Below are 26,116 nucleotides of genomic sequence, written 5' to 3' on the forward strand. Positions count from 1 at the left end.
GTAGCTGAGTGCCCAATGTTGGGGTCTCTGCTGGGTACCAGGGATCTGAGAGAAGTAAGGCTAAAGGCACCTGTGTGGTAGAGGGAGGAAGGCATATAAAAATGAGGGTGAACCAGAAGTGAGCATCCACACAGGGAAGCCAGAGTAGCCCTCGCTGGTCATGACTAAAGAAAGCCTGGGCAGCAACGAAAGCCCAGTGCGGCCAATGAATAAATTAAACTAAAAATGGGTGTGAGAGAAATTTGTCCACGGTGGGATGTCAACCAGAAGGAGAGTACAGGCTTGGGGGGCAGAGGCACCTTGGCCAGGGTGGGGCCGGTGCTTCTAGAAACGTGCCGGCCCCTCCTTCCAGGACTGACTTCAGGCAGAGGGAGAAGGCAAGCCAGTCGGTATCACAGTAATCCAAGTCTGTGCCCCAACCGGTAATGCTGGGTCAGGCAGGAGACTGAGAATCACTGGAAGAGGTAAGGAGGGACCTGGCTGGGTGGGTTCAAGGGCTTTCTCCCCGAGGATTTTAAGCAGGTTAGGAATTTCAGGAAGATCACGCTGCAGCAATGTGGTGGTTGGACTAAATAAGTGTGAGCTTAGGTACATGGCATCACACTCAGAATAAAAGAATTCCATCTCAGCCATCCATCGGGGCCTGAGCTGTAATGGGAGGTGTGGGGATGGAGAGGACACGACAGGAATGGGGACACCGAGAGGGTGAATTGACACAGAGTGGCACTGATATCAAGGTTGGGAAGGAGCCAGCTTTCTGTCGGCCTCCCGGGGACCCTGGCTCCCCGCACTGCCCGGGCCTCAGAGGAGACTGGGCTGAGTAGAGGAAGGCAGAGACTTCAGATCTGGTGGAGTCAACCGTGAAGCCCTCTGGGCTGGGCAGTCTCCTCCTCCCTCCAGGGAAGGCACTGGACCAGGGAAACTCACTGAAGAAAGTATTTGGGAGCAGGGCTGCTGGAGGATGGCTTCCCTCCAGGGATGCAGATGGTCGGTTCCCAGGCCTCCCCGCAATGAGAAAGTATCTCTCACCCCAGGAGCAGCGTTTCTCAGTGAGCCAGATGGCATTCCACCTTTGCTGACTTTCTAGGGGAATAAAGCTGGAGGGTGGACCCAGGAATATTTTGCAGTAGAGGAGGAGACAGGGTCGCGCTCCACCTTGACTCACACATGGATGTTCCCCAATGTAATCTCTTGGAAACTGTTCAAACATGAGCACTGATTCTCCCTCAAAAGGTGAAGGAAGCACAGAAAAACCCCCCTGGGGATCATCGCATTTCCTCTGCCCCTCCTTTTGTCATTTTCAGAATAATTCATTCCAGGGGTTTTTCACATTCTTGGGATGCAGTGAACTTCCATTTCTTGAAGTGGGAGCTTTAGATATAGGCAGAGGTCTCCCTGTCACCTGATATGAGAGAAATTCATTTATTTATTCTCGATTCACTTTTTTGGCAGGAAGCATGAAAACACGGGTGTTCTGATAAATTTCAGGATTTCTTTTAAAGAGATATGAAGAACTCTTTATCAGTTCAAATGTTTTCAAATGCAGATAAAAGAGACCCCAAACTCCAATGTCTTAAGTAATAAAGGAATTTATTGGCTGACATAATCAGAAATCAGAGATGGGGCAGGCTTCAGGGCTGGTTGATTCAGGGGCTAGGGTTGATTCCAATACTCTGCTCAGCTTTGAAGTGTTGGGTAAGGTGACCATGGAGAAAAAGAGAGTAAGCCAGACATTCAGGCAGAAAAAGATTCATTATAGGAAGAAAGAAAGAAAGTAACTGGCTTTAGAGAAAAACCAGTGCCCTCCCTTAACAGACAACACTTCTTATACCTTACTGATGGGTCATTGTGCCCCGAAGGGAGGAGGCCTTAGTTTATCTTTAGCCCGCAGCTGGGGTCTTGTGGTCACGCAGTTGAAGGGGTCTCACAGTTGGGGGGTCATGTAGTCTTGAGAAACGGGCACCAGCAGGGAGAAACAGGATACTGCCTTCAGGGAAAACAGGTTGCCCACCCGGGCAATGTGGCCACTGTGACTTCATCTCGTTTGTCAGGGCACCACAATGGGCCATATTTTAACTATATGCTATGAGCCTCTTGTGAACCCTAACATTCCAGCCTTTTTGATATAGGGTACGGGCTGAAGGTCAGTCTTCTGTATCTGCTTTGCACTGGTTTTGTTAGGGGAAACACACTGATTGAAACTGCCCACCCTGGCCAGGCACCATTTGCATGAGTTGTTTTACAACAGGAGGTCCTGGTAAGAAACACAGAAGCAATAAGCCTCCACCAACTGGAAGAGTTCAGGAAAGGTCAAAAGGAGACACCACATTTCCAACCTCCTCCCAGAATCCTTCTCCCTGGCATCCATCTTAGCTGAACAAGGTGTGCACCACCAGGAAGAACTCTGAGTCTGAAGGATTGGCTAAAGACAACCAGGAAACTAATCCCATCACCATAAAACCCAAGACTGAAAGCCATGTGGCAGAGCTGTTCTCCTGGGTTCCCTTACCCTACTGCTCTCCACCCGGGCGCCCTTTCCCAATAAAATCTCTTGCTTTGTCAGCACATGTGTCTCCTTGGACAATTCATTTCCAAGTGTTAGACAAGAGCCTAGTTTCAGGCCCTGGAAGGGGTCCCCCTTCCTGCAAAAGTTTGGGGTGTTGTCATGGAGTAAGATAAGAATAGGCTGGAATGTGGGTTAAGGGAAGTCAGAGTGGGCTCAAAGCGTGTGATAATTGAAGTGAGTTAGAAGTAGCTCATGAACAGTCTGGCTGGTGAAGGCTCATAGGCAGCCCTGGAGAAAAAATTCACATTAGACAGGGGCCGAAAGGCAGAATAAGGGTTAATATGAGAAGGGGGCCCAGTAAAGGTAGGACCCATGGCATCCAATCCCAATTGCTTAGCCAGTTTTCCCATAATTTACTAAGATGTTGATGTATTCTTGAGGCCCTATTTGTCAGATTCCTTGCTGCCTGTTTTGCAACACCCTACTTATTGAACTGTGGTGTTGGAGAAGACTCTTGAGAGTCCCTTGGACTGCAAGGAGATCCAACCAGTCCATCCTAAAGGAGATCAGCCCTGGGTGTTTATTGGAAGGACTGATGCTGAAGCTGAAACTCCAATACTTTGGCCACCTCACGCAAAGAGCTGGCTCATTGAAAAAGACCCTGATGCTGGGAGGGATTGGGGGCAGGAGGAGAAGGGGACAACAGAGGATGAGATGGCTGGATGGCATCATCGACTCGATGGACATGAGTTTGGGTAAACTCTGGGAGTTGGTGATGGACAAGGAAGCCTGGCATGCTGCGATTTATGGGGTTGCAAAGAGTCAGACACGACTGAGTGACTGAACTGAGCTGAACTGACTTATTGGCGTAGAAGCAACAGGCTTCGTCTATGAAAAGACAAAGGCCTCCTTTTTCTGCTGTGAGAAGGTCTAATCCTCTTCTGGTTTGAAGGACCACAGCTGTCAGGGAATCTAGTTGGCCCTGAAGAGTGATAAGGCCAGCAGCTACTTCTAGGCTCTCAGTAAGATCCTTAGAGAGGCTGTGATAGTAGTTTAAAGAGGTCGTGAGCCCTGCAGTCCCTGTTCCAATTCCCGCTGGTCTTCCTACGTATATCAATAAGAGAATGAATTGAATTGTTTGTTTGGTTCGGTTGTGGATTAGTCTGATAGGGAAGGGTTGGTTGTTAGGAGGAATAGAGATGTATCAAGTGAGATCAGGGTTATTGAAAGGGGCTGAAGAGATATGGGAGAAATGAGGCATCAAGTCTTCTAATGTCTCATTGCAAGTGTGACTTGGAGGTTCAGAAAAATTAGGGATGAGGGTGGTGGGGTTGAGAGTAGGGCAGCATTCAAAAGAGAACTCGGGAGATTCTAGGAGGGTGACATGAATTAGTTGGATACGAGAAGGTGATAGAAGAGCTATGGTCTTGTGTGAGAGTTAAGTCCTTAAGGTCATGTTGTGAGCAAATGACTGTGGGTGTCCCCAAAGTAAGTTTTTTGCTTTCTTGAGTGAGAAGTGTAGCTGCGGCAAGAGCACGCACGCAGGCTGGCCATCCCTGTATGGTGGTATCCAGTTGTTTTGACAGATAAGCAGTGGGGGCAAAGGAAAGGCCCTGCATCTGTCCTAAGACTCCTAGGGCAATTGTATGTCTCTCAGTAGTGTAGAGTATAAAAGGGCGAGAAAGATCAGGCAGTGTTAAAGCTGGGGCTGACAGAATAGCTCGTTTTAGAGCATTAAAGGCTGAACAGGTGTTTGACTTAGGCTCAAGAGGCTCTGAAAGATCCCCCTGGGTTGTGCTAGGAGGGCAAAACTGGGGATCCAGAGGTGTAGATACCCAGCCAAGCCCCCAAAGGACAAAATTTCCATTTTTGATGTAGGGAGTGATTAGGGCAGATATAAGGGTCTTTCTATCAGTAGTTATATGTCTCTTTGTTGGTGACAGGAGAACTCCAAGATAGGTGACCTCAGGAAGGGAAAGTGGAGGGGATACTTGATAACCCCGATCAGCTAGGAAGTTGAGGAGTTGTATGTCACTGACAGTGTATAAGTGAGGGGCTACAAAGGAGAAGATCATTTATGTATTGGAGGATAGAGCTTGGGGCAAGATGGAGGGAGGTGAAGTCTGAGGCCAGGCTTGGCCAAAGAAATGAAGACTATCACGGAATGCTCGGGGAAGGACAGTCCAGGTTAATTGCTGGGAGCGATGACTGTCTGGATCAGTCCAGGTAAAAGCGAAAAGATCTTGAGGGTCTGGGTGTAAAGGGATGGTGAAAAATGCATCCTTGAGGTCCAGGATGGTGAAATAGTCGGTAGAAGGAGAAATAAGGGAAAGAAGAGTATAGGGATTTGGAACTACTTGGTCAATGGGGACAACAGCAGCACTAATAAGTCTCAAGTCTTGAACCAGGCGGTAGGAGCCATTTGGCTTTTTAACAGAAGGATAGGCATGTTGTAAGGAGAATGAGTAGGGAACAAGAAGCAGCTTAGAGATGATGGGCTTAATCCCTGTTGATGTATTTGGGAAATAGGGTATTGAGGTTGATTGGGAAACTTTGTTGGATCTTTTAGACGAATATAAACGGGAGTATGGTGGGAGGCGATGGAGGGGTTATCAGTATCCCAGTCTGTAGGGTTTATGGAGAAGGAGGGTAAAGGGGGAGGTGAGGAAATAGTAGGTTTGAGGAGCAGTAGCCAGGCCAGGTCGGGGAGAAAGATTTGGAATAGTGAGGAAAGCCTTGAATTTGGAGAGTAGATCCCTTCCAAGAATTAGAGTGGGGCATTTGGGGAGTATGAGGAAAAAAATGAGAGAATGGGGTATTTTGAAGTGTGCAAGGCAGAGGTTTGGTAATCTGTGGTGTAGACACTAAACATCAACCCCCACAACAGAGATCTGAGAGGCTTTTTCTGGAATAAGCAGGCATGGCAGAATAGGTGGCCCCCGTGTTGATAAGAAAAGAGATCTGCTTACCTGCCATTGTGAGAGTCACCCTGGGCTCCATAGAGGTGATGAGAGTTGGGGCCTGGGGCCCTGGGCACCTTTGGTCTTCAGTGGTGAGTCCGAGGCTAGGCAGAGCTGGGTCCAAGGACTCCTCCTTGGGACCAGGAGGCAATGTCTGGACCCCTAGAGGGGGATTAGGGCAATCTACCTTCCAATGTCCCTTTATGCCATAATTAGGACTTGGACCCAGAGGGGGCCTGGGCTTTGGGCATGAGCAGGCCCCGTGCCCTTCTTTACCACACTTGTAACAGGGCCTAGATTATTTCTTTTCTGTCAGAGGATTGAGGTTTGGAGCCATGTAGGGCAGTGGCTGAGGCCTGATCTCTTTGAGCGTTTTCTAGTTTTGCCTGTTCTTCCAAGTTATTGAAAATTTTAAAAGCCAAATTTAAAAGATCTCGTTGAGAGGTTCCAGGGCCTTCCTCTGCCTTTTTTAGCTCTCTTTGAATGTCTGGGTATGATTGGGAAATAAAATGTGTCAGTTTAGTCAGTCAGTTCAGTCGCTCAGTCATGTCCGACTCTGTGACCCCATGGACTGCAGCACGCCTGGCCTCCCTGTCCATCACCAAATTCCGGAGTTTACTCAGATTCATGTCCATCGAGTTGGTGATGCCATCAATGGCTATTAAGGACAATAGTACCTTCTGTTGAAGTTGGATCTAATTTTGTATATTTTTTCAGGGCTTCTGTTAATCTAGCTAGAAATTATGCTGGATTTTCACCTGGCCTTTGAGTTATTTCTCTGAATTTATCAAAGTTAACAGCTTTATGTCCTGCTTATTGGAGGCCTGCAATAAGGCAAGTCACCATATGATTACGGGCTGTTCACTCCAGACTCCCTGCCTGGTAGTCCCAGTTAGGGTCATCCCTGAGAATGGCAGCTGAGCCTACAGGATTAGTATCATCAGTTTGATGCACTTCATGAGCATGAGCTCAAGAAGCTTGCTAGACTCATTCTTCTTCTTCTGGGAGGAGGATAGAGGAGAGTAAAATGTAAATATCATGCCAGGTCAAGTCATAAGACTGGGTGAGGTATTTAAATTCTTTTAAATAAGTGTCAGGGTCAGAGGAAAAAGAGCCAAGACATTTTTCTATTTGAGATAAATCAGAGAGGGAGAATGGGATGGAAAACGAGAATGGGACATGTACCCAAACAATGCCTTCTGTACCAGCCACCTCTTGCAAGGGAAGAAAGGGAGTGAGAAAGGATTTAGAGTCCTATTTCTTTAAGGCCGTGCAGCCAGGATTGAGGAGGGGATTTAGAGAGGTCGGGATGGGGATTGAGACTCTGGTCATAGAAAGTGGAGGTGGAGCTGAAATCCCAGAGCCCTTTTCAGAAATAGGGGTGGGGGAGGTTCAGAAGGCAAGAGGAGAGGGGGAACATGGAATTGGATCTGCTACGATAGGATTAGAGGGGATAGGAGATGCACTGTGGTCAGAAGGGTCAAAAGAATAGGAGGGAAAATCCCAACAAGGATCAGGAAATATAGTTTAGGGGGATGTGGCCCAGAATGGGCTAAAAGTACCTGAGAAGTAGAACAGGAAGTACAGAGAGAGGGCCAAGGGCAGAAAGTGAAGAAAGCCTGAACAGAAGGGATCTGTGACCACTTGCATTGTGGCGGCAGAAGTTACTGAGGTCCCATAAAGTACTGTAATTGAGAGTTCCTTTTTCTGGCCACTGGGACCTATTTTCCAGTCAATATTGTGGCCATACAGTGTGAGAATAATAAGTAAGTCTCTTTGGCCTTGTTTCTCCTTGAAAACCCAAGGTTTTTAAATTTCGGAGAAGGCAGCCTAAAGGGGTAGATTTTGTAGATTCAGTTCAGTTTAGCTCAGTTCAGTCGCTCAGTCGTGTCTGACTCTTTGTGACCCCATGGAGTGCAGCACACCAGGCCTCCCTGTCCATCACCAACCCCCAGAGTTTACTCAAACTCATGTCCACTGAGTCGGTGATGCCATCCAACCATCTCATCCTCTGTCATCCCCTTCTCCTCCCACCTTCAATCTCTCCCAGCATCAGGGTCTTTTCCAATGAATCAGTTCTTTGAATCAGGTGGCCAAAGTATTGGGGTTTCAGCTTCAACATCAGTCTTTCCAATGAATATTCAGGACTGATTTCCTTTAGGATGGACTGGTTGGATCTCCTTGCAGTCCAAGGGACTCTCAGGAGTCTTGTCCAACACCACAGTTCAAAAACATCAATTCTTCAGCTCTCGGTTTTCTTTACAGTCCAACTCTCACATCCATACATGACTACTGAAAACACCATAGCTTTGTAGGTTGGGACTGAGAAATTCCTGTTACAATCGAAAGGGAAGGAGGGCAAACCAGGGTGAGTGAAAAACGAGAAGAAAGTTCGGAAGGAAAGGCATCCCCATTCTCACAGCCTTCTCAGACAGTGACAGGGTCTACCTTGAAATGGATATCCCTTATTTCAAAGTGAGACCAGAGCCCAAGGGCCATGGGGATCCTCCACCTAGTGCTAGGGCTTCAAAAACCAGACCAGAGAAAGAGGATCCAAGAGAGCCAAATTCACCCACCCGTGCAGCCAATGAAATTTGAACCAGGGTGTGGAAGTCAGTCCAGCAAGGCAAGTGGAGAATCCCATCCCGGGGGCTCGTCCCAGCTTCTCAATGAGGTCCAAGGGAGGGAACCACTGAAGATGGGCTCAGGAGAGGAGCCCACCTAGCCACGGTGGGTCTTCCCTCCTGAGTTTCGGCACCAGGAATGCAAGGCGAATGCAAAGAAAAAGAGAGTAAGCCAGGCATTCAGGCAGAGAAAGATTCATTATAGGAAGAAAGAAAAAAAGTAACTGGCTTTAGAGAAAAACCAGTGCCCTCCTTTTACAGACAACCTTTCTTATACTTATTGGTGGGTGATTGTGTCTTGAAGGGAGGGGGCCTTAGTTTATCTTTAGCCCGCAGCTGGGGTCTTGTGGTCACGCAGTTGAAGGGGTCTCACAGTTGGGGGTCACATAGTCTTGAGAAACAGGGACCAGCAGGGAGAAACAGGATACTGCCTTCAGGAAAAATAGGTCGCCCACCCAGGCAATGTGGCCACTGTGACTTCATCACTTGTTTGTCAGGGCACCACAATGGGCCATATTTTAACTATATGCTATGAGCCTCTTGTGAACCCTAACATTTTGCCTTCAACCTCACATGGCTGCTGTCTTTCCATGCCTTGCACTCAGATGCCATAGTGTCCTGAGGAAAAAGAGACTGTCTCTCTATGGGGGTCTCTCCTGGGCAAGGAGATGCCTCCTGGCCCCACCTCTGCAGACTTTTACTCACTTCCCATTGGCCCAACTTTCGTCTCAGGCCCATGACTGAGCTGGTCACTGCAAAGTAAATGGGATGGTGCACACACCAGCCAGGCATCCCTGAAACTCTGTTGTTGTCTTGCTCTGAAGCACATGACTTCACCAAGGAAGCAGTGGAGGCATGAACCAAGCTAGAAATCTACAAGGAAAGAGGGTCATGGGAGCTGCAGAGACAACAAACCATGTCCTCGGCAGACCGGGAGACTTTATTTCTGAGTTAAACAATGAATACATGAGGTGATATTTGAGAAATGGCTCTGCCACACAGATATCACACAGAATTAAAGATGGTACAGGATGATCAGAAGAATAAGAAGAAAAAGTAAACTGCACCAAACAAGACAAACACAAAGCTCATAATTCACAACGATCCAGGCTCTGAGTTGGAAGACTGTCTTGAAGACCCAGTTTCTCTTGGCCTTTTTCAGGCCTTGCTTTTGCTTTGCAACCTGGAGCCGTACCTTGTCCAGGTAGCGCCTCTGACCTTCTCCATGGGCGCCACCCCCCATCTGCTGGAGCATCTGTGCATCAAAGAAGAGCTCATTGGTGAGGAAGGCGCCCTGGTGCTCCCGCTCCAGCCCCTCGATCACGGCCATCAGCTCAGCCAGCTGCTCTCTCTGCTCATCCCCGGAGGCCCGGTTGTTGAAGGCGCAGTATCTCGACCCGCACTTCCGGACCAGGCTCCTCAGCCTGAGGTTGTCTGTGTTTGCCACATACTCATCCAAGGATCCACCCTCTAAGTCTTCCTTGCGGGTGAACAAGATGACCATGTGTCTCTCAGCTCCTACCCCAAAGACCTCCTTCACCCTGGTCACGGCCACCACATCCTGCTCAGTGAAGCGCCCCAGCTGGGTCACCAGCAGCAGCACGTGGGGCCCTGGCACTGACAGCAGGTAACAGGCTCCGATATTCTCATACAGCTCTTGATCCTGGGCCTCGGCCTCAAAGATGGGGGGTGTGTCCACCACCAGGATGGTCCTCCCATTCCACATGCCTGTTGCCCTCTGACACTTCCTGGTCACCGACTGGGCCCCCAGCTTGGACTCAAACACGGGCTGGCAAAGGATGCTGTTCCCGGTGGTACTTCTCCCGCTGCCTGTTTTCCCTACCAGGATGATCCTCAATGTAGATGATCCTGGATTTAAGCTCTCTCCTCCTCCACCTGTCAGAGCACATGAAAAGTTAATGTGCAATCTCTATGGACTGAATGTGTTCCCCCCAAAAAAAATTCATATGTGAAACACTGATCCTCAACGTGATGATCACTGGTGGTCAGATCTTTGGGAGGTGGTGAGGTCTAGATGAGGGCATGAGGATGGAACTCCATAATGGAATTAGTTTCCTTCTAAGAAAGAAAGGACTATATTCATTAGAAGGACTGATGCTGAAACTGAGGCTCCAATATTTTGGCCACTTGATGCAAAGAGCCAACTCTTTGGAAAAGACCCAACTCAGGAAAAGGCCCTGATGCTGGGAAACACTGAGGGCAGGAGGAGAAGGGGGCGACAGAGGATGAGATGGTTGAATGGCATCACTGACTCAATGGATGTGAGTTTGAGCAAATTCTGGGAGATGGTGAAGAACAGGGAACCCTATCCAGGTCAGGCATGCTGCAGTCCTTGGGGTCGCAAAGAGTCGGACACCACTTAGTGACTGAACAACAACAAAGAAAAGAAAGAGACTACTCTCTCTCCATCAGATGTGGACACAGCAACCAGGAAGTGGCTTCTCCCCAGACACCAAATCCCCCACATCTTGACCTTGGACCTCCCAAGCTCCAGAACAGTGAGCAATAAATATTTCTTGATTACCACCCAGTCTCTATTTGTTTTAGCAGTTTTAACTGACAAAAAGAGTAATACATGCCTCTTGAGGAAGAAGAGAACAAAAGAAAAAAAGGAAAAGATCTCAGAGGACTAGCACATCTGGATCAATTTGGCTGTCACACCCTCAATTCTCACCTCGGGCCTGGGCTCAGAGTATTCTTACATAGAGAGAAGGGAGCTCACACAGGGCCAGTAGAATAAATCACCCAGGATGGCCAAAGTCTTTAGGATTGATCCTTCCAGGATGCTGGACTTTTCCAACCTTTCCAGAACCTTCTCCTTATTCAGTTCCCACCCAGAAGTCTTTTTGATGCTCCGAGCTTCCTACAACCACTGAATTAAATATTTGTCCCATACTTTCAACTCCTCCTATCCCTGTCTGGTCTCTGTTTTATCACATGGCTTGGTTTTCTATGAAAAAAACATATACTCACTAAGGAGAGTATGACAGCAAATAGCCTAGTAAGTTCCATTTCCTGGGGAAATGCATTTTCTTTGTCTTCAGGTGTCTTTAGTCTTGTACCTTGCACTCCAGGTGGGAAGTTGCCTGCCCCAGTGCTGAGCTCATGGCCCCCCAGTGTCATGAAGGGCTCCTCCAGACCTTACCTGTGGTGCAGCTGTCTCCTCCACCCTGCCGAAGCCCTTCCATTTTGTTCTAGGGAGAGAACAGGCAAGGATTGTTCAGACAAGTTGGATGTGACATCCAGCACAGAACACCACATTTTATAGATTAGGAGACTGAAGTGGGGGAAGAACTACTACTGAAGGTCAACATAATCTGATGGATGAGCTGAGACTAAAACCGAAGTCTGCTGACCCTCAGCCACTCTTGGCACTAGACTGAGGCTCCTAGTGAAGAGGATATAGGCAGTCCCAACACGAGGGCACTGACACGTGGTTTCCCACCACCGGTATTTAGTTACTGACAAGATGCACTGAAAAACATGCTGTCCACCCAGAAGACCATTTCCTGGCATCCTGGTCATTTCCTGGCATCCTGGCTCTCTCCCTCGAGGGTCTCAGTCCTGTCCTGAGTTCCAAACTCAAGATTGCCTGGCAAAGTTTCTCCCTTTGGTAAATTCACAAAAGAAGCTCTTGCCTAAGTTCTTCCATGGTGATGGTGGTGTAGAGGGTCACCAATCATCCCAGTTTGCCCTAGACAGAGAGGATCCCCTGATCAAAGGAGTGTCAGTGTTGAAACTGGGAGAGCCCCAGGCAAACTGGGACGAGTTGCTCATGGCCGAAGTAAGAGATGGTCATGAGTCCAGGTGGGTAGGAGGGTGGACCATACATTCAGTAAACAGAGGGAACACCTGATTTGTTAGGTTCAGACCAGTTGTTATGGTACCAAAGATCTATGCTTCTATGTTCTCAGCTCAAACAGTCCTGACCAGTAACTCCCTCAGGGCCATCTCTCTCCTGCCCACTCTCCTTCTTTCGCCTTCCCCCGTATGCCTTTTTCTTGATCTTTCTCCTTTTTCCCACCTCCTACTTCTTGTGCTCAGCGAGGGGGTCCATTGAGGCCCCACCTAAGGATGACTACTCAAGCTTCATTACTGGGAAAGTTCTTCACAACCCTTTCCAAAACTACATCAGGACCTTGCTGGGTGCAAATTTTTATTTTCTAAAGCTCAAGGAGTTAATGCTAAAGAATGAATCTCTAATTGTGGAATTTCAGCATCTACGACAGGTGAACTAAAAAATAATAATAATAATAACGTTTTGGAATAAGTGAATTTCCTCCACCATCCGTGGGATCACACCATATAGAATATTATCTAACCATCTGTGAAATTGGCTGCAATGATTATCTTTGAAGGAAAAATAATTTAATAAATAAATAAATTATTTTCATTTGAAGGTCAACATTCAGCTTCTGTCAGTTTCCTGATAACATTTTGTAATTCGTTCTAATGGTATTGTATTTTTCAAACCAAAAGACAATTCTGCCTCAAGACTTCATTGTCACCTCCTGCCTGAGTTTCCAGCCTGCCAGTCTGCCCGCAAATTTCAGACCTACCATCCCCCATAATTGTGTGAGCCAATTCCTTCAAATAAATTTCTTCATACATATATCATATTGGTTCTGTTTTTCTAGAGAAAACTGATACATCAGTTCAGCTAATTCTCTCTGTTGAAACTTGGAAAAGGAACATATCTGAAAATAATTCTCATTTTGGCTGGATCTTTTCAAGGAGGATTTTTAAACATATTGCATAGGGGTGACAAATGGGAGAACTGGGGTTTTTTTTAGGTATCAGCTTGTTTTCTGTGCTGATGATCTTGAAACCAAGATGCTCTATTTTCTCACGTATTGCCCTTGGGTCATCTTGAATGGTGATCTCCAGAGAGGACCACTGAGGAGGGGCTCCCGAGCAGCTGAGAGTACCACACAGGTACCAGGTAAGTGACTAGAGTGATGAGGGGCAAAGAAGGTGATGCTGAAAGAGCTGCAGAAAGGGGAACTGGAGGGGAGGAGGCTCGAGATGATACACCTGGACTCATAGAGAAATCAAATGACACTGTCCACATCTTTTAAATATAAAGAAACTGAGGCTTCAGGGGGTAGGTAATACAGCAATGACATGAAGCTGCCTTCACCCAGGACTGGTGTTGAAGGGATATCAGAGAGAGATGGCAACTCCTTCATTGTGTCTCCTGGCCAATTTAGAATGCAGGCAGGACCAGAGAATGCCACTTGCCCTGCGTGCTGGAAGAGACTGGTTCCCTCAAGCTGCCCCTAAGTCCCTTGGGAACAGGTCAAGCAGAGCTACTCACATGATATATGTGACTAAGCAACTGGTAGCCAGCCATCTCTTCCAAGAATGAGAGGCTTAAATTGCTGCTCTCTTTGAGCCTAGCCTGAGCAGAAAGAGAAGTTAAAAAAAAAAGGTGGGGAGAGTGGGGGGGGGGGGGGCCTCCTCAAGAACCATCTTTCTCAACTACTTTTTGAAGATTTGTTTCTTCTCTCTAGTTTAGTGCAAATGGCCACACCTCTGGAGAGAAGGCTGCCAACACGTCCCAGCTGCACCTCGCCCCTGCTCTGTCCCCTGAAGACCCCTGTGCCCATCAGTCCCCTCCCAAGATCACTATCATCATGCTTCCTCCTGCCAACAACCCAGCTCCCTCATTTTAAAGCCATCATCCCTTCATTCATCCATTTAAGTGCTACACAACTGAGCAACTTCACTTTCACTTTCACTTTCATGCATTGGAGAAGGAAATGGCAACCCACTCCAGTGTTCTTGCCTGGAGAATCCCAGGGACAGGGGAGCCTGGTGGGCTGCCCGTCTATGGGGTCACACAGAGTCGGACACGACTGAAGTGACCTAGCAGCAGCAGCAGCAGCAAACACTTCTCTTCCTACACTTGGAAGACAGCTGGACCAGTTTAGATAACAGCTCCTTCTGGAGACTGGGAAAGAAGGTGATTCCTTCTACCATGCTTGGATAGCCCCACTTGCCACCACGTTTCCACTGGGCAGAGCTGAAAGGAGCACATGGGGACAGCAAAGATAGAGGCACCCTTGCAAAAATTGTGAAACTGATTCAGTTTCAGGAAAATACTGAAACTGGCCTGAAATGGACCAAAACCTGGGCAGATTATCTTGAAGTGAAGTGGCTCAGTTGTGTCCGACTCTTTGCGACCCCGTGGACTGTAGCCTACCAGGCTCCTCAATCCATGGAATTCTCCAGGCAATAATACTGGAGTGGGTTGCCATTTCCTTCTCCAGGGGATCTTCCCGACCCAGGGGTCGAACCTGGGTCTCCCGCATTACAGGCAGACGCTTTACCGTCTGAGCCACCAGGGAAGCCAGATTATCTTACTCTTTGTCAAAAGCATTTAGAATCTCCCCCACTGGCCCCATAGGAGAGTGTTGGAGAGGGTGACACGCTGATTCGGAATCACAGACAAGGTAGCATGGTGAGACACTGTTACCATCCCAGGGAGCCAAGCAGGATAATCCTCCAGAATAACACCCTCATGACCCCATTCTGGTTAATGAGGGAGACAAGTCATTTTTTAAACAGCAAGTTGTATTTCTTTCTCAGAAACAAAGCACATGCTTTACCTGAGCAGATCATCTTGAATCCTGTCCCTAAAAATTCCTCCCCTCTTGAAAATAGAAATTTTCCTTCCAGTTAAGCAGTGCATGCAACAGAAACAAGCAACACATAGTTGGGGAGTTTGTGATGGACAGGTACCCACTGTTAGGTTTTAAATGGATAGCCGACAAGGATCTACAATAGAGTCCATGGAGCTCAGTTCAGTGTTGTGTGGTAGCCTGGATGGGAGGGGAGTTTGGGGGAGAATGGATACATGTGATTGTATGACTGGGTCTCTACACTGTTCACCTGAAACTGTCACAACATTGTTTGTTAATTGTCTATACCCTAATACAAAGTAAGAAAGTTAAAAAGTAAATAAATAAAAGTTAGCCACCAACATTTTAAAGATAAGGGATTTCACCTTTAAAAATCTGAATTTATGTGGTTACCAGTGGGAAAACTCTGGAGATGGATGGTGGTGTGGGGGTAGGAACAAATTGGGAGATTGGATTGACACGTATATATGTATATATAGCAAACGAGGACCTAATGTATATAGCACAGGGAACTCAACTCAGTACTCTGTAATGAACTATATGGGAAAAGAATCTAAAAAAGTGGATATATGTATAACTGATTCATTTTGCTGTACAGCAGAAACTAACACAATATTGTAAATCAACTATACTCCAATAAAAAAATTTTTTTACATCCAAAAAAAAAAGAGAGAGAGAGAAGCAACAGACATCAAGTTAGATTGAAATTGCAAGGCAATTTTTCAGCCCGTTTTTCAAAGGACATCCTATGACTTGAGGGAGCAGGTCAGACCCTCCTCCCAGCAATGTGCAGAAAATTCTATAGGTCCTAGTGGCTCAGACAGTAAACAGTCTGACTCCAGTGCAGAAGACCAGGTTCCCTGGGTGGGGAAGATCCCCTGGAGAAGGGAATCACCACCCACTCCAGTATCCTTGCCTGGAGAATCCCATGGACAGAGGAGCCTGGTGGGCTACAGTCCATGGGATCGCAAAAAACCAGACATGACTGAGCAACTAACACAGACATGCACGCAGCAGCCACTAGGTGCATATGTGAAAATTCTTTTGCACAAACACAAGACATAAGCAAGCTAGTATCACCAGAGGGCTACTGTCTGAGCTCATTATGTTCTATATTTTATGTTCTGAAAAGTATGGACTTCCCTATGGCTCAGTGGGTAAAGAATCTGCCTGCAACATAAGAAATACAGGAGACACAAGTTTGATCCCTGGGTTGGGAAGATCCCCTAGAGAAAGAAATGGCAACCCACTCTAGCATTCTTGCCACTATTACACTAGTCCGATGGATTGATACAATCATTTCTGAAAAGTATAGTACCAGTAATATTTTTTCTTGCAGTAAATTTGGGGATTTAGGCTACGTAATTCCTGATGCTAATAATTTTGAAATAATGAAACTGAGGCTTTGAAAGATCAAGTGTGCAGGCTGACCCAGACTGTTACTGGGAGAACCACGTTGAGAGGGAGGGAGGGGGAAAGAGAGAGAGAGAGACGCACAAAGCCTGTTGTTACCTGCTAGATGCTGCAGAGTTCTGCAAGTTCTCAGACAGTCTTGCTGCAGTCTTCCTTCCTCTCCAGGCAGCCTCTTTCTTTGGCTTCTAGTCTCATCACAAAAACATAAGATCAGTGGACGATGAAAAATTCTGGCCACCAATCCTATCTGCCACAGGCAAAGACCAGTCCCTCAGGGTAGGCAAAGAACAACGTATGGGTTTCCTCACCAAGCCATCCTTGGAGAATGACTCAAATGACCTCAAAGGCAGAGACACCAGAGGAAGAGGGTTTGGTTTTTTTTTTGCTTTGGTTTTGTTTTCTTTTTAATAACATGCCATTTCCTTCTCCCCACCACATCTCTATAAGGCTTTTGTGCAGAACAAGGTCTCCACCTGAGTTAGTCTGGAGACTCAGGGGAGCCAACGAACATCTGGGGCACAGCTGCACCCCAAACCAAGCATTCGCCACCCTTCACTGGCCTGAAGTGGACCACCAGGCATCTCCTCACATCCAGCATTTACCTCTTCTGCACAGATAGCTTCTTATATGTAACTCCAGACGGCAGCGAAGGCTGAACTCAAGCAGGCATCTTGCTTGCGATCCTCTGCGGATCTGGTCCTCTTGTTTCTTATCAAATGCCCTGCCCTCAAGTTAGTCATGTTTCGACTTGCGTGCTGCTCAGTTGTCTCAGTCATATCCGAGTCTTTGCGACTCTATGGACTGTAGCCCACCAGGCTCCTCTGTCCATGAGATTCTCCAGGCAAGACTACTGAACTGGGTTGCTGTGCCCTCCTCCAGAGGATCTTCCCCACCCATGGATCAAACTCATGTCTCTTATGTCTCCTGCATTGTCAGGCAGTCTCTTTCCCACTAGCACCACCTGGAAAGCAAGGCGCGTGCTCACGCAAATGACCAGGAAAGTTGGAGTTCGATCATCTTCTGTGTAGGTTTTTTTACAACTCACATATGAAAACTATCGAAGATTGAATCCATGTCTCCTGAAGCTCCTGCATTGGTGGGAGGATTCAGGGGGAAACAAAGTTTGGTAGATTTCTTCATCTGGGTGGACTTGCATTTCCATGGAAGCCAGGGACACATCTGTCCCCACCCACAGTATGATTTAGGCAAAGTGACAAGTATTTAAGGGGATGCCCTGGCAGCCTCCCGCTTCCTCTGCTTCCATACAAAGGCCCTCCTGGAGGCCCCAGGGCTGAAGCACCTCTCTGGAGACATTCTTAGGGTGAAGGGGACATTACTAGCCCATTTGGGTTCAGATTAACTCTGGGAAAGCAACACTAAACGGGACATAGAGATACAGGTAACTCTTGGTTCTTTTGTTTAGTTTGGAGAAGTGTGCTAAGTCATTTCAGTCGTGTCCCACTCTTTGTGACCCCATGGGCTCTAGCCAGTCAGGCTCCTCCAGCCATGGAATCATCCAAGCAAGAATACTGGAGTGTGTTGCCATTTCCTCCTTCAGGGGATCTTTCTGACCCAGGGATCAAACCTGCATCTCCTGTGTCTCCTGCACTGCAGGCGGATTCTTTATTTGCTCAGCCATAATGCAGATTAACACTCACATTTCACATTTACATTGAAAGCCACACTTAACTTACAAACTATTCATCCATATTAATACTTTACTTTTAACTTTTCAAATAATACTAACTATTACACTGAATGTGGTGGATACATGCCCTCCTACTGTAGAGGACAGAAAAGCTTGCTTTTAACATACAGAAGACATTATTTTCTCTTTGCTAGCTGGAAAAGCCTCTGATACCTCATTTTTGCCCAGGGTGAGGGTGGCATGAGGAGAAGAGAGTTAAAGATCAACTCTTCTGAAACAAAATTCTTTTGCTACACATCTAACTGTTAACTGGTTTATCATGAATATTTTTATGCCTGAAGTCAATTTGTTCAGTCATCTCAGCACATATTTTGCAAATACTTGGGACATTGCTCAAAGGAATCAAATCTACATCTGCCTTGTGAGTTTTAATGGTTAAGGTAACCCGGTCTTTTCACCTGTCTTAGGCTACTGGTGCCCCCATACCATAGAGACTGCAGGTCCTGACCAGCTACTTTCTGTGCATTAGAGAAAAGGCAAATTAATCATTGAAAAAAAATCATCTTGGTTCTTTCTTCAGGCGTTTTCTCAGCTACAGCAAAGGGTGAGATGGGATGGCCTTCCACTGGGGACAGTTGTACGCCTTTTCCTCTAGACAGCCTCTTTATATGCTTAGCCGCTATTTGCTGTTAAATTGTATGTGTTTTTCTCATTGATTCAAGAAAAGCCTTTATTTATGACTCAAGAAAGCAAAAGATTATCTATCCTATATAACAACCATCAACACTCCTTCTATGCCCCTTTCTCTTCTTTCTTTAGAGTTTTATGGCTATTCAGGACTCCTCTTTTTCCTCCTGCATTAGCACTTGGAATTCTAGTGATGGCTCTTCAAACCATGCATTAGTCGTTCAGTTGTCATGTCCAGCTTTTTGTGACCCCATGAACTGTAACCCACCACACTCCTCTGTCCATGGAATTCTCCAGGCAAGAATACTAGAGTGGGTTGCCATTCTCTTCTCCAGGGGATCTTCCCAACCCAGGGATTGAATCTGGGTCTCCTGCACTGCAGGCCGATTCTTTACCCACTGCGCCACCAAGGAAGCCCTTTAAACCACAGGTGCTTCTAATTGCTAGTGAAAGAAATATCACCTATAAAGGAGGAAGGGAGTTGCTCCTTCCTGCCCCTACAGGTGCAGGGTAAAGCGACAAGTATTATTTCTACAAAAGAGTTTGTGAGATATTCAGTCCTTGAAAACTGTAGTTCTGCCCTGTGAAAATAACTGTTCATCTCTCTAAGTCTGTGGAATTATGGTTGTCTTATTTAATAAAGTGTTTCCCTACTGTGAGATGTAACTTGAAATCTAGTCATTCCTAACAGGTCTTAATACTCATAGGGTTTCTTGGACAGATCCACAGGAGATCACTGGCAGTCCTTTCCTCTGCCATAGGCATGCAGGCAATAAAACAAAATAGAGAAGTTTGAGGTTTGTGTCTCACATTTAAATTCACAACATGCTCAGTAAAATAGAACTGTCAAGTGGTGTCAAATGTCTTGCAAATACCACCCCCTGGTGTTTATCTCTTAAGCTCACTATGTTAAGTTTTTTGCTCTGTCTGGAAATTTTAACAATTGTTTTCTTTATGGCTTCTATCATTCCTAGAAAGCCCTCCTTTCTCATCCATTTATTTAAAAATATACTATTTAGGTCCACACAAAAATCTGCACATGAATATTTAAAATAGCTTTATTCATGATCACCAAAATTTGATAGCAGCCAAGATGACCTTTAGTTCAGTTCAGTTCAGGCACTCAGTCGTGTCCAACTCTTTGCAACCCCATGAACCACAGCATGCCAGGCCTCCCTGTGCATCACCAACTCCCGGAGTCCATTGAGTTGGTGATGCCATCCAACTATCTCATCCTCTGTCATCCCCTTCTCCTCCTGCCCTCAATCTTTCCCAACATCAGGGTCTTTTCAAATGAGTCAGCTCTGCACATCAGGTGGCCAAAGTATTGGTGTTTCAGCTTCAACATCAGTCCTTCCAATGAATATTCAGGACTGATTTCCTTTAGGATGAACTGGTTGGATCTCCTTGCAGTCCAAGGGACTCTCAAGAGTCTTCTCCAACACCACACTTCAAAAGCATCAATTCTGGCACTCAGCTTTCTTTATAGTCCAACTCTCACATCCATACAATACCACTGGAAAAACCAGAGCCTTGACTAAATGGACATTTGTTGACAAAGTAATGTCTCTGCTTTTCAATATGCTATCTAGGTTGGTCATAACTTTCCTTCCAAGGAGTAAGCATCTTTTAATTTCATGGCTGCAATCACCATCTGCAGTGATTTTGGAGCCCAGAATAATAAAGTCAGCCACTGTTTCCACTGTTGATGAATGGATAAATAGGCTGTGGTACATACAGTCAATGGAATGTTATTCACCAATGAAAAGAAATGTGCTATCAAGCCATGAAAAGACACGGAGGAAATTTAAACACATATTACTGAGAGAGTCAATTTCTAGGTAGGTTGATAAGAAGTCCGGGGTCCCCAAGGAGGAGAAAGAAGTCTGGGGCTGTCAAGGAGGAGATAGGGGTCTGGAATTCTCAAGGAGGAGGAAAGGACAAACTTTTTTTTTTCCTACATTCCTTAGTAAGGATTATATAACAACAATGTGTCCTGCTTGAGGACAGTTTCTCCTTCTTGAAAATCTTCTGACTAATCCTATTATCTTAAAATGTATATTATGGGAGTGGGTCTGGTAAGATCTTTACAACCTTGAGACATTCTTGGGGAGAAGGGAGCAGAGGGTAAGATGTATAGAAAGAATAACATGGGAACTTACATTACCATATGTAAAATAAATAGCCAACAGGAATTTGCCATATGGCTCAGGAAACGCAAAGAGGGGCTCTGTATCACTTTAAAAGGGTGGGATGGGGTGGGAGATGGGAGGGAGGTTCAAAGGGAGGGGATATATGTCTACCTATGACTGATTCATGTTGAGGTTTGACAGAAAACAACAAAATTCTGTAAAGCAATTATCCTTCAATTTAAAAATTAATTAATTAAAAAATTGTTTTGATTTATTGTAATAACCAATTGAAAAAGTAGATAACTCCCTTTTCTATAACTAGTGAGGGGGCACTTTCTATCCCCCTTCTGTTACCTATTTCAGAAGCTTTCTTTGTCCTTTTTCACTTTAATAAAACTCTGCTACAGAAAAGCTCTTGAGTGATCAAGCCTGGTCCCTGGTCCCAAAGCTAAATCTTCTTTGGAGATCAGGAATCTGACACTGTTCACTGTAAGCTATTATCTGGGGGACTCATCCTTGATCTTCAGGACAAGGTAAGAATACTCAGAGCTCTAGCCTCTCTGCTTTCTCAGGACACACGTTTTCTGCTTTACTAACTCTACGGTGTGCTTGCATGAATGAATGACAACGCCCTGTGTGAAGTAAGTGATGAGCCCTGCTCTGCGGTTTTGTGGTGCCTTGTAATGACTGAAGGCTAGGCCCCGAAACGGGGAGCCTTGTCGGGGATTTACACCGACCTGCCAGTGCCAAGAGACACCCAACGTCCCTGCAAGGGGAGCGGCCAGAAATGGACGAAGCGTGTGGACCGAACTTTACTCTGCTTGGTCACCTTTTCCTGGTCCCTTTGAGCATTCATAATTGCCTGGGGAATTAGAACTACTAACCTAACCAGTCGAATCACAGAGTTTCAAGGGACTTGTGATCCATGCCATTACTGTGTACTTTTACTTAGACCCCCTGTATGGAAGCACCTAGCCTTGCTGCTGCTGCTGCTGCTGCTAAGCCACTTCAATCGTGTCTGACTCTGTGTGACCCCATAGACGGCAGCCCACCAGGCTCCCCCGTCCCTGGGATTCTCCAGGCAAGAACACTGGAGTGGGTTGCCATTTCCTTCTCCAATGCATGAAAGTGAAAAGTGAAAGGCAAGTACCTCAGTCGCATCTGACTCTTCGCGACCCCATGGACTGCAGCCCACCAGGCTCCTCCGTCCATGGGATTTTCCAGGCAAGAGTACTGGAGCGAAAGTTACATGAGTATGTTTGGGATTGAGGCGGAGCTCTAGCTCCCTCTAGCTCCAGGAACGTCTCTCAGGCTAGAGGTTACTCTCTTGCCTGCCTGCCTCAGGGGCCATGACCTGAAAGTGAGTCTTTATCACGGCTGTGCCTCCCATTTATGTGGATAGAAGCATCGCTGGTGACCATTAGATTTTTGAGGACAAAGACTGGGAACTGCAGGATCTGGTCAGATTGGAAGTGCAACAGGCTTCTTCCTTTGTTAATGCTGTTAGTGGATCAGAGGAGGCTCTCCAGTGGCTTGTTTCAACTCCTTAGATATTCTTTTTGCAGAATCTGTGGAAATGAACTGAAGGACTGGCCCTAGTAGCTTGAGGACAAAAATCACTTTTTCCTCACTGGCCAACCCTCCAGTACCTCTTCTGCTATCATATATACTGGCATGGTGACACTCAGAAGGGACGTCTTGGGGGGTTTTTTCATCCCTTTATGACTCACCATTTCTACTGTGGTCAGGACTGCACTCAGGAATGTGCATGGGCACATGTGAGATGAACGCTTCCCCTAGTAGTACTAGCTTGGGAAACATTCCAAAAGACTACTCTGCTCCACCCCACGTGGCATCAGAGGAAAAGGATAAATCAAACAAAGGTCTTCATGATGGTGTGGAACTAAGTCAATTTGGGATGCCATCAGGTCTACCCCTGGTGCACCTCCACCCCGCCTCAGTGGCAGAAGCAGGAGGGATGAGTTTAGGTGCCTGCATCAGTAAGGGACAGACTAAGCCCGACCAGGGAAGGAAAGCTTCAGTGGAAAGTCTGTCTACACCCCCATCTAGAGCAGGGAGAGACACCTCCGATGGGAAGAAGCCAAGGCTGTGGATGCTGCTTTTTCCCTGTTACAGATGGGAGCTATCCGCTCCAGAACCACTCCTTTAAAATGCATTTTAAAAAAGCTGGGACAAGCTTGATCCCCAGAATTTAAAAAGGCACACCTGATCTTCTTCTGTGATACTGAATTGCCACAGTATCCTTTGGAAGATGGGGAACCATGGCCTGTTGAAGTTTCTCAATTATAATACTGTTTTACAATTAGATCGGTTCTGTAGAAAACAAGAGAAATGGGTTAAAGTGCCGTATATGTTGCTCTTTTTCTCTCTCTGAGACATGCCAGACTTGTGTCCTAAGGGTACAGATTTGGGTGTGAAAACTTCAACCCCCTCCTGTTCTTTCTCTTTGCCCCTGTATCTGGGGCTCCCAAGTGAACAGGCTGAGAATCAGGGCACCCTTCCAGGAGGGGTTGCCTCAGTCGAGGTAGAAACTCAAACAGTCCCAATTGCAGTCAAGACTATCTAGAGGATCCGAAAGGTACATAGAAGGCTTTACAGGACTAACTTTACTTTATTTTTTTTTTTCTAACTTTACTTTATGACCTTACTTGGAGAGATGTAATGCATGTCTTGGGACAGACCACTCCTGACTCAAAAACTTGAGTTTGGGGGGAAGCTACTACTTTTGGAGATGAATGGCTTGACATGAGACAAGGGTAAAGAGGGAACATAAAATAGCCCTCCTTCCTACTGGGAGCCAAGCAGCTCCCATAGCAGAGCCACTTTGTCAGATGTATTCTTGAAGGACTCAAGCGAGTACATGCTAAGACTCTAAACTATGCTAAGCTGACTGACATAGAACGGGGAGAGAAGGAAACTCCTGGTGAATTCTTAGATAGACTATGGGAGGCTCTCCGCAAGTTTACTGACATTGATCCAGAAAGTACAGAGGAAGAATGACCTTAAAGGATAGATTTCTCACTCAGTCAGCTCCAGATATCTGCCCTAAGTTACAAAAACAGGCCTTTGGACCAAATCAGTCTTTTAAAAAACTGTTACAGCTGGCTGAGATGTATATTACGGTAGAGAATACGAGGAGGAAAAAAGAAACAGGCCAAAGACTGAAGCCCCAACAACGGCTGTTAGATCTGCTCTGAAACAGCCTGAGGAAAAATGCCCAGAGGGACCCAGGTAAAAAGGGATGGACTTGTTATTACTGTGAAAAGGAAGGGCATCTTAAGCAGGATTGTCCTCAGGCATCTAAGCCACCGCTGGATCCATGTCCAGTCTGCAAAGGATCACACTGGAGAAGAGACTGCCCTCCAAGGTGTAGGCCCCAGTAGTTGGACTCTCAAGACAGTCACGACTGAAGGTGCCTGGGGGTCCCTACACAAGCTCCCTTCCTAATTAGACCTGAGGAACCCCAGGTATTAATAACTGTGGGGGCCAATCAATTGGTTTTCTTTTGGACACTCAGGCAACTTTCTCTCTGCTCACTGAGGCCCCTGGTCCACTTTCCTCCCAATCCGCTACGATAATGGGGCTGTCAGGACAAGCCAAAGGCTATTAGTCATCCTTTAAGCTGCAACTGGGACTTTGTGATGTTTTCTCACAAGTTCCTGATCATGCCAGAGTCTTTCTCACCCCTTCTGGGGAGGGATATACTGAACAAGGTCCAGGCCTCTGTTTCCACAAATATGGAACCCGTTCTTTTTAATTGAACAAAATGTAAATCCTGGAGTTTGGACTGATTAAAAAAACTGTGGGTCGAATACAAAATGCTGTTCCTGTCTTTATCAACCTCAAAGACCCTCACCTATTTTCACATCAAAAGCGGTATTCACTAAAGCCCAAGGTTAAGGAATGGGCAAAATCTTACTGTACTGACTTCTCATGATCTAAGTGGGATCTTAAACTCTAAAGTTCAGAGCAACAATGGCTCCACCTTTAAAGCTGCTGTAACTCAAGGGGTGTCGAAAGCTTTAGGAATAGAGTATCACTTACACTGTTCCTGGAGATCTCAATCTTCAGAAAATGTTGAAAAGACTAATGATGTTATTAAAAGGTATCCATGTAAGCTAACTCAGGAAACACAAGACAGTTGGTTTAAAGTTTTACCCATAGCTTTAATGAGGGCTCAAACTGCACCACCACCACCACCACCACCCCCCCAAAGAAGGGAATGTCTCTGTGGCAGACTGTTTTTGTGCACAGATATTATCAAAAGTCCTAAAACCTTAGAATTAATTAACTATGTGACTCAGCTTTCAGCTATTCAACAGACATTATTGAGAGGTTAACTCCTGACCCAGCCTTTGAGTCAAACAAGCTGCTGTTTGAGCCAGGAACTGAGATGGGCCTAAGAATCTATGTGGGCTTGCTTCTGCTGACTCCAAAAGTCCTGAGTCTGCTGTTTGACCCTCAAGACAACATCTTCGTGTCCCGGACTCATTTCTAGGCTGCATTCCATAATCAGTCTAATTGCTCGATCTGTGGAGTATGCCCCTCCTCATCAATTAAAGGCTTAACATGGTGGCTTTCTCCGCTTCAAGGAAAGGGCTTTCTTAGCTCTGTGAATACCTCTTCTTGATCTGATGACATCTAACAATCCTAAGATGGACTGGTGTAACATATTGTACCTTAACTATGGACATAAAGTGACTTTCAAATTTGATCATACATTATCTTGGTTTAATGACTATTTTGCTGCACATAAGAAGGTAAATTTATCGAGCCCATCTTTGCATGAAATGTTCCCTTGATATCTCTAATTTTCTTGAAGAGATCTCTAGTCTTTCCCATTCTGTTGTTTTCCTCTATTTCTTTGCATTGATTGCTGAGGAAGGCTTTCTTATCTCTTGTTGCTATTCTTTGGAACTCTGCATTCAGATGCTTATATCTTTCTTTTTCGCCTTTGCTTTTCATTTCTCTTCTTTTCATGGCTATTTGTATGGCCTCCCCAGAGAGCCATTTTTCTTCTTTGCATTTCTTTTCCATGGGGATGGTCTTGATCCCTGTCTCCTGTACAATGTCATGAACCTCCATCTGTAGTTCATCAGGCACTGTATCTATCAGATCTAGTCCCTTAAATCTATTTCTCACTTCCACAGTATAATCATAAGGGATTTTATTTAGGTCATACCTGAATGGTCTAGTGGTTTCCCCTACTTTCTTCAATTTAAGTCTGAATTTCACAATAAGGAGTTCATGATCTGAGTCACAGTCAACTTCCAGTCTTGGTTTTGTTGACTGTATAGAGCTTCTCCATCTTTGGCTGCAAAGAATATAATCAATCTGATTTTGGTGTTGACCATCTGGTGATGTTCATGTGTAGGGTCTTCTCTTGCGTTGTTGGAAGAGGATGTTTGCTATGACCAGTGCGTTCTCTTGGAAAAACTCTGTTAGCCTTTGCCCTGCTTC

At 46.0% G+C, this 26,116-nt stretch overlaps 1 protein-coding gene across 1 annotated transcript; it reads right to left on the reverse strand.

Moving 5' to 3' along the window:
* Positions 1-9,105: 9,105 nt before the first annotated feature.
* Positions 9,106-16,377, reverse strand: LOC128046800 (GTPase IMAP family member 5-like). The gene is made up of 3 exons (XM_052639002.1): positions 16,268-16,377; positions 11,257-11,305; positions 9,106-9,986 (listed from the first exon to the last, which is right to left on the reverse strand). The coding sequence occupies exons 2-3, from the start codon at positions 11,297-11,299 to the stop codon at positions 9,106-9,108; spliced, it is 924 nt and encodes a 307-aa protein (XP_052494962.1). The 5' UTR covers positions 11,300-11,305; positions 16,268-16,377.
* Positions 16,378-26,116: the final 9,739 nt, after the last annotated feature.

Source organism: Budorcas taxicolor, chromosome 4 (genome assembly GCF_023091745.1).
Source record: "Budorcas taxicolor isolate Tak-1 chromosome 4, Takin1.1, whole genome shotgun sequence".
Classification (NCBI taxonomy): domain Eukaryota; kingdom Metazoa; phylum Chordata; class Mammalia; order Artiodactyla; family Bovidae; genus Budorcas; species Budorcas taxicolor.